The sequence below is a fragment of the Bombina bombina genome, chromosome 1 (assembly GCF_027579735.1).
Source record: "Bombina bombina isolate aBomBom1 chromosome 1, aBomBom1.pri, whole genome shotgun sequence".
NCBI lineage: Eukaryota > Metazoa > Chordata > Amphibia > Anura > Bombinatoridae > Bombina > Bombina bombina.
Window position 1 is genome coordinate 547,897,925 of NC_069499.1, and position 18,659 is coordinate 547,916,583.

The 18,659-nt window shown below is 35.8% G+C and overlaps 1 protein-coding gene across 1 annotated transcript; it reads right to left on the reverse strand.

Annotated features, from left to right (window-relative positions):
• Positions 1-3,007: 3,007 nt before the first annotated feature.
• FZD7 (frizzled class receptor 7) lies at positions 3,008-6,818 on the reverse strand. The gene has a single exon (XM_053698687.1). The coding sequence runs from the start codon at positions 6,547-6,549 to the stop codon at positions 4,882-4,884; it is 1,668 nt and encodes a 555-aa protein (XP_053554662.1). The 5' UTR covers positions 6,550-6,818; the 3' UTR covers positions 3,008-4,881.
• Between the last annotated feature and the right edge of the window lie 11,841 nt (positions 6,819-18,659).

The window sequence follows — 18,659 nt, forward strand, 5'->3', positions numbered from 1 at the left end:
ATACCTAGCTCTAGATTGATTTGTTATATGAATTTATTTGCTTTTTTTTTTTTTTTTTTTTAGAGGATTGCTTGCTATTGCTGATATATGTACTCTATAGATAAATGTGTAAGGCTGTGTCCTTTTACTGATATATAGTCTTTAGCCCTTTTGTCTTTTTTTTAATATTTTTAATTAATTGGAATATGTACCAAATTTAACCGCTGTAAGTATATATCTGTTATTTTAAGAGTGGACTAGATATTTTCCCCTAACCTTATAGCTTGTTGTTTACCATTGCATATAGATATTCAAGATATTGTTATGCCAGAATGAAGACCAGGTTTACTTTGTTAAGAGGCCTCTTGCATTGGTGGAGAGCTAACAAAGATAAATAGCCCTCCTTGGTGATATTGGCAAAACCCTACCTATGCATCTCAGGCACCTCAACACCATTTGAGTGCCTCTTCTCTGCTGCAGGCAAAATAGCTGCAAAAAAAAAAGAGAGCCAGCCTCAGCCCGATGCATGTGGTTATGTTTGCATTTCAATGCAAAGTTTCTGAAAGAGTGAATAACAGAATGTTATAAATAGTGATAGTCTAGCTCTTACTAGTTCTACCTCTTTTCAAACAGTTTGTGGTTTTGTTTTGCTTAAATATAAAACTGTTCTGCACCTTAAAAAAAATGGACCAACAGTTGTGTTAAGGTAAAGTTTTAGTCTGAACTTAATATTTATAACACTCAGTATATGGGAGTTTATTTTAAATATAGGGAAAAAATAGTTTATTTTTATCCGATTAATCGATTATGAAAATAATAGTTAGTTGCAGCCCTAATAATGTCCCTTTAATAACAAACATAGAATTTGGTCATCCAGCTCTAGAGTGAGTGTGTGTGTGTGTGTGTGTATATATATACACAAACGCTTTTTTTTTTTTTTTAGCAATTTCTAATAGTCTTTGGAGGATCAGTAAAAAGTTATATGTTGTAACATGCTCTTTAAAATGCTCCTTTCATGATAGATAGTAAAATAACTGATGTACTTTCATTATACAGTATGCCTGCAATTTACCACAGAAATTTTTATTTTACTTTGACTTCTGATAACTAACCCTGCTACATGCTGAACGAATGCTTGGACAGTACAGAAGATCATTGACATCTCTATTGCACAAGAAACTTTTTCAAGAATCATTAAAAAATAAAAAAAAAGGGTCACTGCTCTGCAAAAAACAAATTAAATTTTAATTATGCAAAGCTGTGCTTAAAGGGCCACTAAACCCAAAATCTTTCTTTCATGATTCAGATAGAGAATAGAAATTTAAACATTACAATTTACTTCTATTATTTATTTTGCTTCATTTTTTTAGATATCCTTAATTGAAGAAAAAGCAATGCACATGGTGAGCCAAACACGAGTCTATGTGCAGCAACCAATCAGCAGCTGCTGAGCATATCTAGATATGCTTTTCAGCAAAGAATATCAAGAGAATAAAACAAACTAGATAATAGAAGTAAATTAGAAAGATGTTTAAAATTGCATTCTCTTTCTAAATCATAAAAGAGAAAATGTGGGTGTCATGTCCCTTTAATTTTTTTTTTAATGTGTATACAAAACTTTAATAATATTAAATCCGGCTCTGAAAGGAGCAGAATGCAGCCATCTTTTTCCACATTTGTTAGCACCTGAAGAGGACAGATCTATAAACAAATAAAATTTAAAATGTAGTGTCCCTTTAACATTGTAATGCAGCATAGATTTAACTGCTAATAAATGTGTGACTGGGCTGCTGCTGTTTTAGATAAAAATTTAAACAGAAATAATGCCACCCCCACATATTGTTTAACAGTCAGGGAAACCAAATTACATACATATATATATATATATATATATATATATATATATATATATATATATATATATATATACATACATACACACACACACTAAAATTTTCCAGAAATCAGTTTCCCCATTTTACAAATAATTTTCAATATTGCCTGAGGGGACATTACATACATACTTTTCAAATATTTTCACTTCCTATTTTAACCCTAATTAAAAAAAAAAAAAAAAAAAGTGTTAAGAGCTTCAAGAACAAAGCTTTTCAGCAGCGCATTAGCAAACCTACCAAGAGCCAATGGTAGTTGGGAGAAACATGCACACAGATCTCATAGGTCATTTAAAAGCACTGGTTTGTTATATTCCCTAGCAATAACTACAAGTTTCTAAAAAGTTATATTAAAAATTATACACACAAAAAGCTTTTAACAATAAAAATTAGCCTATACATTTAGCAGAACCACCCATACCCGTCCTCTCCTCATCAAAATAAAGTGAATTCCCTAAAACAATTAATCTAGACAGCAATCTGTATGGACAATAATAGACCTACTCTGTAATTCACTAAAACCAGCAGAGTATGTTAACTGTGCTGAATTAAAGGGGACCTAAACAGCTACCCCTTTTATTTACATGATATATTCAGGAAATAGTTTACTATGTGCCTGTTGAAACATTAAAAGGGACATAAAACAAGTTGGAATAGAGACAAAATATTATATGTACTTTACCTGCAAATTTATACTGCAGTTCTTTACCATTAACCCTTTATTTTTAGTTTCTGAATTGTAAAGCTCTAACTCCCCCCCCCCCCCACACACACACACAATTCCTTTTATGGCTGTATCTATGTTTGGTAAAATGCAAACATGAATAGGGATTATCTGCTATTTTAAACTATTTAAATCAAACTATTTTAAATGAATAAGCCCTTTTAGGATATGCAGAGATCTCAACCTGTTTTATGGCACTTTAAGAACCATAAGCAGAAAAACCATCTAGGAGGTGTAGAAGTTTTTCCCCAAGTAACAATTGTGCTGAATATTTGCAGTCTATCGTCTTTAGTTCCATAACATTCAATACATGCTTTGTATAGTGTTTATAATGTTCTCATTGGGAGATAAATTATTTTAAAAAGCTGAATAAAACTGTTCTTAACAGGTTTAAGAAAATAATGCAAGAAACTAATACCTAAAAAGTAGGCTTTATTTAGTGATCTGTACACAAGATAGTGAGGCTTGAGGGCCATGTATGTCAAAGTAGAAACATATAAATACATATATAATATAATCTTCGTACAAAAAAAAGGTACAGTTATTTACAAAAATATATAAACAATGTAGTCTTCATTTGCTGATAGTTTGTCATGCATGTTAAAAAAAATATATATAAAATAGATTTAGTGTAATACATAGTCTTTCTGACTTTCAAAATAACCATTATGCAGCAATTTCTGTATTCCACTGGGGGGGGACCTTTAAAAACGTATTTACGCAAACTACAAAAATGTAAGACAGATTGTGCATTTATTAAAGATGTTCAGTCCATTAACCTGCAATATTTTATTATATACAGTGTACCTGTTACAGGTCATAATTGGATGTTTAAAAAAAAAAAAAAAAAAAAAAAAAAAAAAAAAAAGGGGGGTATATGGTTCTGCCGTACATTAAAAATGCTAATACGTAGTTAGGTAAAAAGAATGAAATGTAAACATCAAAATTAGTGTTTGACGTATGTATCCTCTATACTGCTCAAGTGATTTAACAGTTTGTTGCCGACCCTTCAGTTATATTAGTGCTATAGAAACGGGTTTAATTTAATTTTTTTATTAATACCACTCAATTCGGGTAAATAATGTTTTGAATACTGCATTAACCAGCTTTGGTTGGTGTGAAGGAATTTAACACAGTATGGCCTTGCTATATAAAAAATGGAGGATGAAACCTTTGACAAAATGTCTGCATATTGAGTATTGCAAAAAATGCAGGCAGCTTAGAGAGAAAATAAAATAAGAGCTAATTACGAGCAGCTTTAACATTCCTCAAAACATTTCGTTAGCTGGATTGTGCCCAATTCATTCTGTTCACTGAAAACGAAATGCTTTATATTTGTAATCTGCATATTATAGAAATCAGAAGATGCATAGGAACAAAAAACTAAATATTTGTGTAAATGTAATTATGCAGTAATAAAAATACCTTAGACAAATCAGTATGTGGTAGTTTCAACCAAATGGCTGTATTTGCCCAGCTGCTGGGTAGATGTGGTCTAATTCACATGTTCTTTAATTAACTGCCTGCATGGTGCTTAAGGAACCCAGTTTACAAACTACCTGCAAGCTTTGATCTACTGGATAAACACACAAGGGGAGAGAAAAAGAAAAATCATACTTCTAACAGCTGAGTAAATGACAAAACCAAGAATCTCCCCATAAATCTACATTTTTGCAGTATGACTGTACTTATGATATTAAAATATGCTCTTCTCAGTATGGAAATGTACCAGCTGCATAACTTAGGCACTGTGAAAATGCATTACAGATGTCCAAGATTGAGGCTAAGTCAACAACTTTCTACACTCCAAGGAACCAATATGTATTGTTTACATTTAATGAGTAGGTTATTCAGAACATTGGAATGTTCATGCAGTGTACTCTTCAGTGAATAGTATATATGGAACAAGGGAAAGCAAGTGTGTTCTCTAACTGCTAAGTTCTTACCATAGAAACAAAGCTTTCTCCCTTATGGATTAGTTTCATTTATAAAATGCATTCTATAGACCCTGATCACATTTTAAAACCATGTTAAAGAGTAGCTCAAATTACATTTATAGTTCCAAAATGTTCTCAATCCTTAAAAAAAAAAAAAAAACAGGCCATTTAAAATCATTTATATCATGGGCCAACAAAATGTTCATTTGTGCATAAAAGTCTTATAGCCAGCCCAAGATATCAACCAAAACACAAAAACACTTGTTGCATTAAAAGTATTTGTAAAACCATATACTGTCCAGCTGATTAGTGTCACTCCAGCCCTTATCCACTTCGGGCCACAAACTCTTTATACAGCAGTCTCTCCTTTACCCCCGTGGCCGAGTCTGTGATAGAACCTACGCCAGGACTGCAAGGTTTTGCCTGACCAGATCCAGAAGCTGGATGTGATGCCCACAATCATTGTCATGAGGTACTTTATCATGAACACTGTGAAGTCCGGGCTCATGGGAGCCATGTGGTGTTGTCCTTGTGGGCAGGGAATGGCAAAGCTTTTACATGTCTGCATGAGCCATGTCTTTTCCCACGTTTCCCTAAAAGCTTGCTCGTAAAAGTAACATGCCAGAACTATGGTGGCCGGCACAGTGTACAACACACTGAATACTCCAATACGCACCATTAGCTTCTCCAACTTCTCAGTCTTGGTGCCATCGTGCTTCATGATAGTGCGGATCCTAAAGAGTGACACGAACCCAGCCAGCAGGAATGAGGTGCCGATAAACAAGTAGACAAACAGGGGTGCCAGCACGAAGCCCCGCAGTGATGCCACACTCTGAATGCCAACGTAGCAAACCCCACTAAGGGTGTCCCCATCCACTTGCCCAAGTGCCAGGATGGTAATGGTCTTCACGGCAGGTACTGCCCAGGCTGCAAGGTGAAAGTATTGAGAGTTCGCCTCGATGGCTTCATGGCCCCATTTCATGCCGGCCGCCAGGAACCAGGTGAGGGAGAGAATAACCCACCAGATGGAGCTTGCCATGCCAAAGAAGTAGAGGATCATGAAGAGGATGGTGCACCCCTCTTTCTTGGTGCCCTGCGCCACCGTGCGGTAACTGTCCTCTGCAAAGCGCTCCGCGCACACAACCTTCTCCTCCAGCAGGAAGCCGGCAGCGTAGGCCACGGCTACCATGAAGTAGCAACCAGACAGGAAGATGATGGGCCGCTCTGGGTAGCTGAAGCGGCGCATATCAACCAGGTAGGTAAGTACGGTGAACAGCGTGGAGATTGCACACAGCAGAGCCCAGATACCAACCCACAGTCGGGCGAAGCGCACTTCTTCCTCCTTGAAATACATAAGTCCATTGGGCAGGCCGGGCTCGCATGGGGCACCGCAGTCTTTCTCTCCCATGAAACGGTATCCGAGGTAGGGAGGCACTTTGAGCTGTCGCGGGCAGGTGAAGGGTTTAGGGGCCGGAGCTTGGACAGTAATGTCATGTAAATAAGTCGTTGGGCGAGCTGTAGGGCCGCTGGGGGTGTCAGATGTATTTTGCCCTACGCAGATCTCGCCTGCTCCCTGCACTGGGAAGTGCTCACAGCGCAGCCGTTCGGGCCACTGGAAACCAAATTTGTTCATGAGAGCCTCGCAGCCTTGTCGCGCCCGCTCACACAGGGTTCTGCACGGAGGGATGGCCTGCTCCAGAACGGTGCACACCGGGGCGTACATGGAGCATAAGAAGAAGCGCAGCTCGGGGGAACACTGCACCTTGACGAGGGGGTAAAACTGGTGCACTTCCAAGCCGGCATCCTCCTGGTTATTGTGGCCCAGTAGGTTAGGCATGATGGTCTGGTTGTAGGCAATGTCCGTGCACAGTGGAATGGAGATGGGCTGGCAGAAGCCGTGATCCGGTACCGAAATGCCTTTCTCTCCATTGTAAGGCTGGGCTGCTGAGCCTGGAGGGGGCACCGCCAGCAACAGGGTAAGGCAGCATAAGGTATACCCCAACATGCTGTAGACCATCAAGCAGCAGGATGCACTGGAGGGACGCGGGCAACTTATTGCGTCTTTCTTCTGGAAGTGACCGCAGTTAAAGCAGTCGAAGTTGTAGAGCTCCTGTCAGCACAGTGGTTGTTGAGTGACTGGATCTCCAGTGGTACTTCAGAAAACTTTCGCCAGGATAAACGATATAAACATTATTAACTTTTTTTTTTTTCTCCAATTGTTGCTTCTCTGTGCTAACCGAATTCGAACATAGAACTTGTGGCACCTCCGACCAATCACAGAATACAGCCAGGACAAGCGCTGCTTCTCCTTATAGGAGGGAGGAACGCAGAAACACGGGGCGTGGGCGTGGCCTCCGCCAAACTCGTTGTTTACGCCCAAAACCTTTCTTAGAAACCTCATTCACAAACATGGGGCTGAAAAAGTAGAGACAGGGGCGGACCCAAAGCTGTATCGCTGACCAGTCAGAGGGTTTGTTTTTCTTTAGGGTTCCTCTCCTGGTTGGCTGCATTGCTGTAGGGATATGGGGGGAAGACAGAGGGGAATGCTGGAATCTGAACAAAGCGAGGGGCACAGAGTGGGGGGAGGGCGACTCCTAGTCTGTAGTGAAACTCGGAGACTGAAAGTATTTGAGAAAAACTTAACCTTCGTTATAAATAACGTGCAATAAATCTCTGTTTATGTAATGCCAAACTGTCAATATAAAATATAGCACACCACAAAATATTGTATGCAATTATAAAAGTAGAATAAAGAAGTAAAAAAAAAAGTACACCTCTGGATATATTTATAAATTTGGTACAAATGTTCTATGTTTTTATCTTATAAAAAGTCTCTTTTGAAGAAAAGAAGCAGTATAGGCGTTGGTTAGAGAGTGACAATATGCTACCCTCTCCCTGTGTGGTAATTAAAGTGAAGGTGCAGTAAATAAAGGTAATGAGCTTGTAAACTGCAAGTCTGGATTTGTTTTTACTCCCCTCATGTACTTATATAGTAAAGTACAAATAAACTTTTCTGCTTTAAACTATCAGTGACAAAATGTCATGAAAAGGGAAGGGGAACGATTTTGAAGAAAATACAGAAAAGGTCTTAAAACCAGTGTGATAATGACTAAACCCCAATAGCTTACAATAATTAGCACCCTATCTTTGAAATAGAAGGGCTAATGTAAACATACTATTACTATTCTCACAGTGTGTATATATATATATATATATATATATATATATATATACAGGTGGCCCTCGTTTTACAACGGTTCAATTTACACCGTTTCAGAATAACAACCTTTTTCCCCAGTCATGTGACTGCTATTGAAAAGCATTGAGAAGCAGTGCATTTATTAAAATAGCCAGTAGGTGGCGCTGTCCGCTTGCGTTTCCGCAAAGCCAAGCAAGCTGAAATTAATCAGTTTAACCAGACCTGAGCTATCGAGCAGATTTCAAAGGAACAAGCTCTTGCTGTCTATAAATCAGTCCAGACTGGAATGCATAGAAAGAACTGTTTGCAGGAAAATGCAAGTGAAGTCTGTGTTGTGTGATTATTTTATTAGGTTTTTAATGCTGTTTAGCAAATGTTTTTGTTCATTTAACTTAGCTTAATTATATATTCTGTGTTGTGTGATAATTTTATTAGGTTTATAATGCTGTTTAGCATTTAAAGTCTTCATTTCAAAGCTTTAAAAATAATGTATTAGGTGTTACTTATGACAATTTTGAGAGGGGCCTGGAACCTAACTCTCTCACTTCCCATTGACTTATATCATAAACTGGGTTTCAATTTACAACGGTTTCGATTTACAACCATTCCTTCTGGAACCTAACCCCGGTGTAAACTGAGGGCTACCTGTATATATATATATATATATATATATATATATATATATACCCAAGTTATCTAGAATGCATACTAAAAGCATATATTCAGTTCCAACAGTAATGCACATGTTTTCCTTGCAATAGTGTATATAAGAGGAAATCAAGTACTGTAATGTATGACCTGCAGATTTTTTACCATTGCCTTTTTGTATGTGTGTATTTATGACCTGTACTATGTGTGCAGTTTAAAACAACTCCCCTACTTATAAGAGAATGAACAACGGCATGCTACATTTGTGTTTTGTTTTCAACTTTAGTTATATTGCACATTTTAGTCTATTTCAAGTCTACTCAATTGTTGTTCTGGGGAAAAGGCATATATGGAGACAAAACATTTCAATTTCTGTTTTGAAGTTTTACTTTCCTCTTTAACAGTCCAACCCAGTAAGGAATGAAAGGTAAGAAACTGTATGCAATAAAATAGAGATACAGTATAAGATAACTAATTTAAAGGTCTATGAAATAGCCAGGATGGGGCCACAGGGTTTACCTGTTGCCCACCACTTCCCCAAAACAATGTACACTCTACAGCATTTGCATTGTAAGTTTAAACATATGCAATTTTTACACAGAGCAGTTATAAAGGCCATTATTCACTTTAGTTGCTCATTTGATACTTTGGTGGATAGATACAAATACATAAGAAAATCTGTACACTGTTATGCAAGCATCCATTGCTTTCATGAACCCATCTTTTGTGTTTTAATTAATTTCTACTTAAAAGTTACACTTTCCTTTTAACACATATCTCATATTAAAATGGCAATAAGCAGATGCTCTGATTTACCACCGGCCTAGAGTTGAATACAGCCACAAAGCCAATCAGGGGCAGTATATGTGCATAGTTGCCACTCACATACAGTGTCTAGCTCTGGTTTGGGAGTGTATTGTTCAGCATATTTAATTTGGCAGCACTATACAAATAAATGATGATGATAACAATAGTAATTTCTGCAATGGAGCTTACTTTATGAGAATAAAAGATAATAATATTATCCCACTGACTGGGGTTAAACACATAGTTTTAGGCAAACAATATTGCAATAAGAAAATGCTCTTATGCAGTACAGCATTTTCTTATTGTAATTTCATATATCTTTAATATATATATAGAGCCAGATTACAAGTGGAGCGCTAATTAAAGCTCCCGCCCAAGTGTTAGTTGCGCTAGAAGTAAGCTGTTTGCTCTCGCCGGGTTGCGTTCGTATTATGAGTAAAAGTAAACTGTATTTGCTCTCACGCTAGGCTAACAAGACCAAAAAACAGAATTTACAATATTGCGTGCCTGTTCACGAATTCCCCCATAGAAGTCAGTAGAGAGAGAAAAGGTGGGGAAAAAAAACACTCTCGCACAAACCCAAACACAAATTCACATTCCAATGTTCTTCACATATAAGAGTATGTTCTATTTATTCATAAATACACATTTCTACATATATCTGATGGTATTATGTTACAATATATATGTATAACCATACCTATACATGATTATATATAGGTATATATATACTCTGATAAACAATGAAGGTTACCTTGTATTGGGACAAATTGCAGCCGCAGGGTATGTGCAGGTAAAAAATGATGTCTTTATTGTAAGATCAAAAACAGGGTGTCAAACAAACTCAGGGGTACATTGAAACAATGGCAAACGTCCATTGCCATTGTTTCAATGTACCCCTGAGTTTGTTTGACACCCTGTTTTTGATCTTACAATAAAGACATCATTTTTTACCTGCACATACCCTGCGGCTGCAATTTGTCCCAATACAAGGTAACCTTCATTGTTTATCAGAGTTCTTTCGTTTGGATGCCGGAGGAGTGGATCCTTACCTTTCATGGGGCGGCCTGAGCAAAAGATCACACAGCGGCAAGAGTGGTGAGATTAACCGGCTTCACCTTAGTTTCAGTTTACACGCTGAAATTTGTGTTTACCTGTATCTTACTTATCACCACACCCGCACGCTGCATGATTCTACCCTCAGTTTGTTACAAGTGATTACTACCACTGACTACATGCTACACTGTTTACGGTTTTCAGAGTACCTGTTACCAGCTACATGATATCTACTCAGTATCAGCTATTGTACACCATTTGCTTGCAATCAGTGGTTTACTTACAAAGTGCAGAGTCTGCATCTGTTTGTGTTTTAGGTATATATATATACAGATATATATATATATATATATAGGAATATCTATTTATAAATACTTAGAACATATTCTGCTATATGCATAACATTGGGATGTCAAATATGTACAGTACACAGTTAAAACTTTTTTAAATATGAATTTTGCATAAATATGCTTTTACATGTTTGTTTTACATGTGTGTATATATGTCTGTAAATACATACATATATATATATATATATATATATATAGAGAGAGAGAGAGAGAGAGAGATCCGTCTTTAGACATTTATATGTATGTTTTTCTATGTTAAAACCCTTTGCCTGCCTTTTTTTTTCTAACACCTGAGACCTCATAACTTTGAGCCCTTATAACTTTTGTGTGCAATATTTTTTGTGAATAATTTTTATTAGATGGTGTTATTATGTGTGTAACTGTACTTTGTAATGTATTTTTGATGTGTTTTGCAACTTTTTTGTTTTGGGAAACAGTTAGCCAGAGCTCTGGGGATGTAACAATCATTCTAGCGTAAATCACAATTGCTCTCAATCAATGGTGTTTACTTTCAACTCTAATAACAGTGGTAAACCCAACAAGCGCTTATTTCACTCATAATCTGGCCCAATATCGGAAGACAATACTGATTTATTCTGATTTATAACAGGAAACTAGTGTTATGGAATTATGGTTGCTGTGGCATTTTGATTACTTCCGGCTCAAATGTCTCCATACAGTGTTACCCTTGCTTCCAGTTTATGACCTTTTGAGTAATGAATTTGAAATACTTTACATGCATATTATTAAAAAAAAAAAAAAAACAGAGGTATTTCCTCTTACAAAAATATTCACTCATATCTCAGTCCTGGAGAAGTTTGTACCAGGGAACTTTTTTTCACAATGCAAAGATTATTTTAACCATTTCAATTGCTTTTAACTACCTGACAATTTTTTTTCTATGCTCCGTTATATTGATTAATAGCCTACTTTTGTAAGTATTCAGGATTGTCTCTTTAGAAATAATAATTGCATTATGTATATATAAGTATATGTCAAGAATACCAAATCATACAGAATGCAAGATCTTGTAATTATACAAGATTATTTTATTTTTTGTACTTAAAAGGCTTACATCTTTCTATTGCTCAGTTGTTTCCAGTGTAAACAAAGTCAATTTCAACTCTGATTTTTATTCCAATGATAATATAAGATCATTTCTGATCAATTTCTTTATGCAGATACATAAAGGGCCAGATTACAAGTGGAGCTTTTTTTAACACTCCCGCTCGCGCGCTAACTCCGTTAGAGGTAAGGTTTTTGCGCGCATCGGGTAGCACTCATATTGCAAGTTGAAAGTAAAAAGTTTTTGCTCGTGTGATAACCCCATGCTCGCTAAAAGCTGAAGTTCGGATATTGTGCGAGCGTTAATGTATTCCCCCCATAGAAGTCAAGGGAGCAAAAAAAGTGGGGGGAAAAACTAAGACCCTACTCGTGTGTAAACCCGATCACATATTCTAAAGTGCGAAAACCCGACATGAAAATATGAATATTTCCATTCCAATGTTCTTCACATAGCAGAATTTGTTCTATTTATTCAGCGATACATATTTCTTATTTCTCTCTCTCTCTCTATATATATATATATGATGTTTTTTGGTACAATCTCTCTCTCTCTCTCTTCTCATCTCTCTCTCATCTCTCCATAGAACATATTCTCCTATGTGCAGAACATTGGAATGTTAAATGTATACAGTAAATACACAGTATAACACTTCATTAACTATGAATTTTGCATAAATCTGATTTTACATGTTTTTATCTAGTATAAAGGGCTCCAGTGCACTTCTGTAATTGTCTATATATGTATGCATATGTATTTCTGTGTTTATATGTGTATATATGTCTGTAAATACATATATACAAATATAAATACATATGTACACACATATAAACACACACATATATATATATATATATATATATATACAGTATATATATATATATATATATATATACACACACACACACATACATACATATAAATATTATTTAGAGATGTATATGTATGTATCTCTATGTTAAAGCCCTTTGCCTTTTTTTCTAACACTTGTGACTTATCTTTGAGCCCTTATAACTTCTTTTTGCGATTTTTTTTAAATACATTTTTATTAGATAGTGTTATTATGAGCGTAACTGTACTTTTAAATTTATTTTTGATGTGTTTTGTGACACTTTTTCGCGAAACAGTTAAACAGAGCAAATTGTTTTTGTCTTAATGTTTTTTCAGTGATGTGTTATACCAGCTGCAGAGGATAAAATGCATGGTAAATGTTCCTTTAGGTTTATTTTTTTATGTGAAAAAAATTGTTCTTTGAAACCACAATCCATTAAAATGAATTGAACTTTCAGGGAAATTATATCTCCTTATTTTAAAACTTTCTGTACACACACATGCTTCTTTATATTATCTATGTAAACCAAAGCCCAATATATAGGGAACAATTGAAAATTAACATGTTATTTCTAATCTCTCCTAACCCCCACTGGGTGTGTAATTTCTTCTGCTGGCTATGTTTACACAGTTCTTCTTTAGCCAATATTTAACTATAGAAACTTTCAATATAAGTAGGGATACTGCAGGCAAAATTGACTATTTCAAATGCTGAAATAAAGGAAAAGGATCTATTTGTAAAAAAAAAAAAAATACACTCCAGTCCAGCGCGTAAAATGAATCATTGGGAACAAATTAAAGGGACAGTCTAAACTAAAAACAGACTTACTGGATTGGAATCCTTGGCATCCAATTACACCTTTGTGCCTTTTCCTAAGGATCATTCATTTTTACAGTGCATTAAAAACCAATCATGTTTGTCATTGTTGGCCATTTTGAAATGGCCGCTAGACTCCTATCAATGACATCATCAAGCCCTAAGGGGTAGCGCTAGCGAATTTGCAGGGTTCATGGTTCACGCGCATTGATGGAGCATATGTGCATTGTGTGCAAATGTAGTCACTCGGCCAACAGCTCTGCACGGTCCGGTGGTGCGTTGCTATCTTAAACAGGAACTGTAGGGAAATAATAAAAAAACAGAGAATGCAGAGCTGTTGGATAAATTGTTTGCAGTCACAATAACGGTCCATTGATGCCTTACATATTTCAGAATGAGCCCAGTTATTAACTGTTATGTGGTCCATAGTACGCTGTAAAAAGAGATTGTTTACTGCGTTCCCGCCAAGTGACTATATTTGCACACAATGTTCATGTGCATATGCTCTGTGAACGTGTGTGAGCTGCCATGAATGACGCTACAAATTTGCTAGCACTACCCCTTAGGACTTGATGATGTCATTGATAGGAGGATTCCGGCGGCAATTTCAAAACCAACAATGAGAAACATGATTGATTTTTATTGCACTTTAAAAATGAATGCTCCATAGGAAAAGGTACAACAGATCCCAATCCAGCAAGTCTGCTTTAATTGTAGACTGTTCCTTTAAAGATGAGAACATTTTGGGGTAAACTGTCCCTATAATGAAGCCTTAATGGACCAAGATTTTTTTTTTTTTTTAAATCTTTCATCACATTTTATGTTTCTTCAAGTGTTTTGCAGGTCAGTATAAACAAGGCTGGGACAAAAAAAATATAGCAAACATGACCTGATAAATGCAGTATACTTTGTTTGGTTTTGCAAGAAAGAATGGATAAACAGTAATGCCAAAGGTCACACAAAGCTATCTTGTAATCTGATAACCTTCTTCTTCAAGAAAGTCTATCAATGCTGTTTATTGACACTAGATTTAGGACTGTCATTCTTTAGTATTCCACAGTATTTTTGATGTTCTTTAGGCTTTTGTCAAATCCCTCCTCCTGGCAATACAGAGCACTAACTGTAGTGGGATGATGAATGATTTAAGTTGTGTGTTTAGGGCCTGTGAACTATTGATAAAATCACACCTAAAACACCTTACCTCATAATAATTAAAGCTTGGTAATAAAGTCTGATTGTGAAAATCATTTCTAAGACATAGACACATAGGTGCTAATCAGTTTAGTGCCAATACAGTCCATTCCTCATTTCTCTAAAGTTGGAATATTTATGTGTGGGTTTTCATGTCATTGTCTGATGGGAAAAATGTGTGCTGTGTGCAATTTGAAGTAGAATTAGACTAATACAGATCCCTATATTGGATATATTAATTAGGTGCACCCTACCTCCAATAATTACACATATCAAATTACAAGAGGAAAAAGGAATAGGGAAAAGAGATAGAGGTTTAAGGGGCACTATCATCCACTATAAAATATATATACCTTTATTTAATTTCATTAAAAAATCCAGGTTAGGGAAATAATTTAGATTCTCAACCAGTGAGGTATATCAGAAATTAATTAATTAAATTTGACCACAAATACTGCAGTTGCGAGTATAATAGTTAATCTTATACCCTATATGTGCTCAACTGCAGATTGAAAATACAATTATTCACAAACCTAAACCAGTTAGCTTATAGTGATACACATTCCATGTATGCCCGGCCGATAATCAGAATACCTCGGTATCGGTCTGGAAATGTATTTGTGGCTTCCTGTCACTAATTACAGACAAACATAATATAGCACAAATGCATTTCGGTCCGTAAACGGACCTTTGTCAATGTGAAGTTGTCTTGAATTTGACAATACCTGAATGCTAAATCCAAGTCCTTGCTATTTAAGCTCTGAAGTTCACACCTACTTTGGGGCGTTATCACTTCTAACCCTATCATATAGCCAATCGTAACGTTCCGCTCATTTGACGTTATCGTGGGCGTGTTACGATTGTGCCATCTATAGGTATATACAACCTGTTAAAGTAACGTTGTATATATTATAGTTACTGAATACTTTGTGAATCTCTCTGGAAAACCGCAAGAATACGTATTTAGTAACTATAATATATACAACGTTACTTTAGATGGCACAATCGTAACACGCCCACATTACATCAAATGGGTGGAACATTACGATTGGCCATATGATAGGTTTAGAAGTGATAACTCCCCAAAGTAGGTGTGAACTTCAGAGCTTAAATAGCAAGGACTTGGATTTAGCATTCAGGTATTGTCAAATTCAAGACAACTTCACATTGACAAAGGTCCGTTTACGGACCGAAATGCATTTGTGCTATTTTATGTTTGTCTGTAATTAGTGCCAGGAAGCCACAAATACATTTCCAGACCGATACCGAGGTATTCTGATTATCGGCCGGGCATACATGGAATGTGTATCACTATAAGCTAACTGGTTTAGGTTTGTGAATAATTGTATTTTCAATCTGCAGTTGGGCACATATAGGGTATAAGATTAACTATTATACTCGCAACTGCAGTATTTGTGGTCAAAATTAATTAATTTCTGATATACCTCACTGGTTGAGAATCTAAATTATTTCCCTAACCTAGATTTTTTTATGAAATTAAATAAAGGTATATATATTTTTATGATCAATTTCTTATGCTGTAATCAGTTATAAAAGCAGATGAGATCGGGGATCAAAGGAAAAAAAAAAAAAAGGACCAGACCACTCCCCCGCCCCCTCTCCATCCCTTATTGGAATTTTAATACCAAGATACTGGAACCTGTGGCTATCTTTTAAAGGACACAGGACTATTTATTTCCGTAATATTTTATTTATATATTTTATTATACAAATTATCATCGTTAAATTTCATTAGAAGTAGGTGTTTGACAAAAAAATAAATAAAAAATGCAAATTAGAAACATCAATAATTTTCTAATAAAGATACATATTTTCCATTCATCAGATTCAAGGTAAACGTATTGTGCAATACCCTATACTCAGCTTAAGAAAAAAACAAAGTGATGTTATCTAAAAAAAAAATCACTTAAACTGAAATAAATGTTTTCTACATGACATTAATTTTCTAAATGTGTACCCCTTCCTGTTATAGTCGTCTTTAATTATATAAAAACCTAATATGTTTCCTTAAATTATGAAATACAAAGGAAGAAAGAATAAAAAAAATCCTAAATATTTTAAACACACATTTTGCAGATTCATGTACACGTTATTCATTAAAATGACTAACTAAAAATTAAAAGTAAATGTATAGAACAAGGGGAGATAGGGGGAGCATAATAGCGCCCCTCCATACAAAAAACATCCCTGGTAACCAGTAAGGCAGGTGATCACCTTATTCTCATAGTGATCTCCTGCACCCTAAAGGAAATTCTTCCCTTTCAAATTAGGGGCCACTTGACTTTCTAGGTTAAACAGAGGGAAGGATTAGGGGCTGTTTTAGACCCCCTCCCACTCAGCCAAAACTGCGTGATTTTTATTTTTTAAGGTAATCACAACTTATTTGAGGGTCATTTCAAATAAGGGGGTCACATGACCATTTAAGTTGTTTAGGGTCCAAGATACAGACAATAAGAACAATATACACACATGCATTTATATATAAAATCATATTTGTCTGTTGCTATTATTTACTAGTCCAGGACTACCAGACTTTGTTTATGTATATATCATCTAATCTTGACAAGTCCAGGAAGTCTTAGAGCTCCAAACTGTGGGTTTTTTCTTCCATAAGAGCCGACTACAACACTGTAACTCCCGGCAGAGCCCTCTACCCATTTGATCCCTATAAATGTTATCTTGTAGACCGTTTATTTTTATAGCGCTGCAGAATCTGTTGGCGCTCTACAAATACCTGATAATAATAAAAATAATAATTCTCCATTTATTTAATTAACCTTCATATAAATATGTCCATGATTTTATATATGTTGAATATATATACGATTTTAGTACAATCCATTTTCATGACATGCTTTTCCTACTCAAATTATAGCATGTTTTGACACAAATTAACTGAGTTGAGCAAGCTTTTATCTGCAGGAACCTTATATTTGTTCTAAATATTTTACTTTCTCTATGTCTGTAGCGACAGCTGTGCAAGCCTTACAGACACAGCAGCTCTGCACAGATCCTTTTTTATAGAAGCACAAAATGACATATTCCAATTTACAGTCAATCACTGATTGTTTAGTTATATATGTATCAGTGTGCTAGCTCTAAAGATGATTAAAAAAAACTATAAAATATTAAAGGGACATGAAACCCAAATGTTTTATTTCATGATTCAGAAAGAGAATACAATTTCAAACAACTTTCCAATTTACTTCTATTATTTAATTTGCTTCCTTCTCTTGTTATCCTTTGCTGATATGTTTATCGAGGCAAGTTCAGGAGCAGCAGAGAACCTAGGTTCTAGCTGATGATTGGTGGCTGCATAAATATACTGATTGTCATTGGCTCACCCATGTGTTCAGTTAGAAACCATTAGTGCATTGCTGCTCCTTCAACAAATGATACCAAGAGAATAAAACTGATTAGATAATAGAAGTAAGTTAGAAAGTTGTTTAAAATTGTATTCTCTATCTGAATCATGAAAGAATTTGTTTTGGTTTCATGTCCCTTTAAGAGAACCTTTCTTTTAGCATTAATTGGGTACTCTTAGTGCAGAAACGTTTTATAAAGTAATATACAAATTTCAAAGTTACTTTCATTTTCCACCCCCCATATCATATGACAGTCACCAGCCAGTCACAAAACACATAAACATATATACTGGGAACTCTTGTACATGCTCAGTAGTGTGCACAGAAAAATATTGTGCATCCACTATCACAGTCAAGAATGTTGAATTTTATATTTGAACAAAAGCTGATTTGACATATTTGATGCTCTTACACCTAGATTACGAGTTTTGCGTTAGAGGCTGTGCGGTGCTAACAAGCAGTTTATGCTCACTGCTCACTTACAGACAGCGCTGGTATTACTGGTTTTTACAAACCAGACAAGAAGTGTTGCTCCTTACCGCACTCCAATACCAGCGCTGCTTACGTTAGCGGTGAGCTGGTGTAACGTGCTCGTGCATGATTTCCCCATAGGAATTAACAGGGAGAGCCGGCTGAAAAAAAATAACACCTGCCAAAAAGCAGCGTAAAGCTCCTTAACGCAGCTCCATTGATTCCTATGGGGAAATACATTTTATGTCTACACCTAACACCCTAACATGAACCCAGAGTCTAAACACCCCTAATCTTACACTTATTAA

Bases quoted from the DNA above. Each gene is read 5' to 3' on its own strand.
- FZD7 (XM_053698687.1), bottom strand. From the start codon at position 6,549: ATGGTCTACAGCATGTTGGGGTATACCTTATGCTGCCTTACCCTGTTG.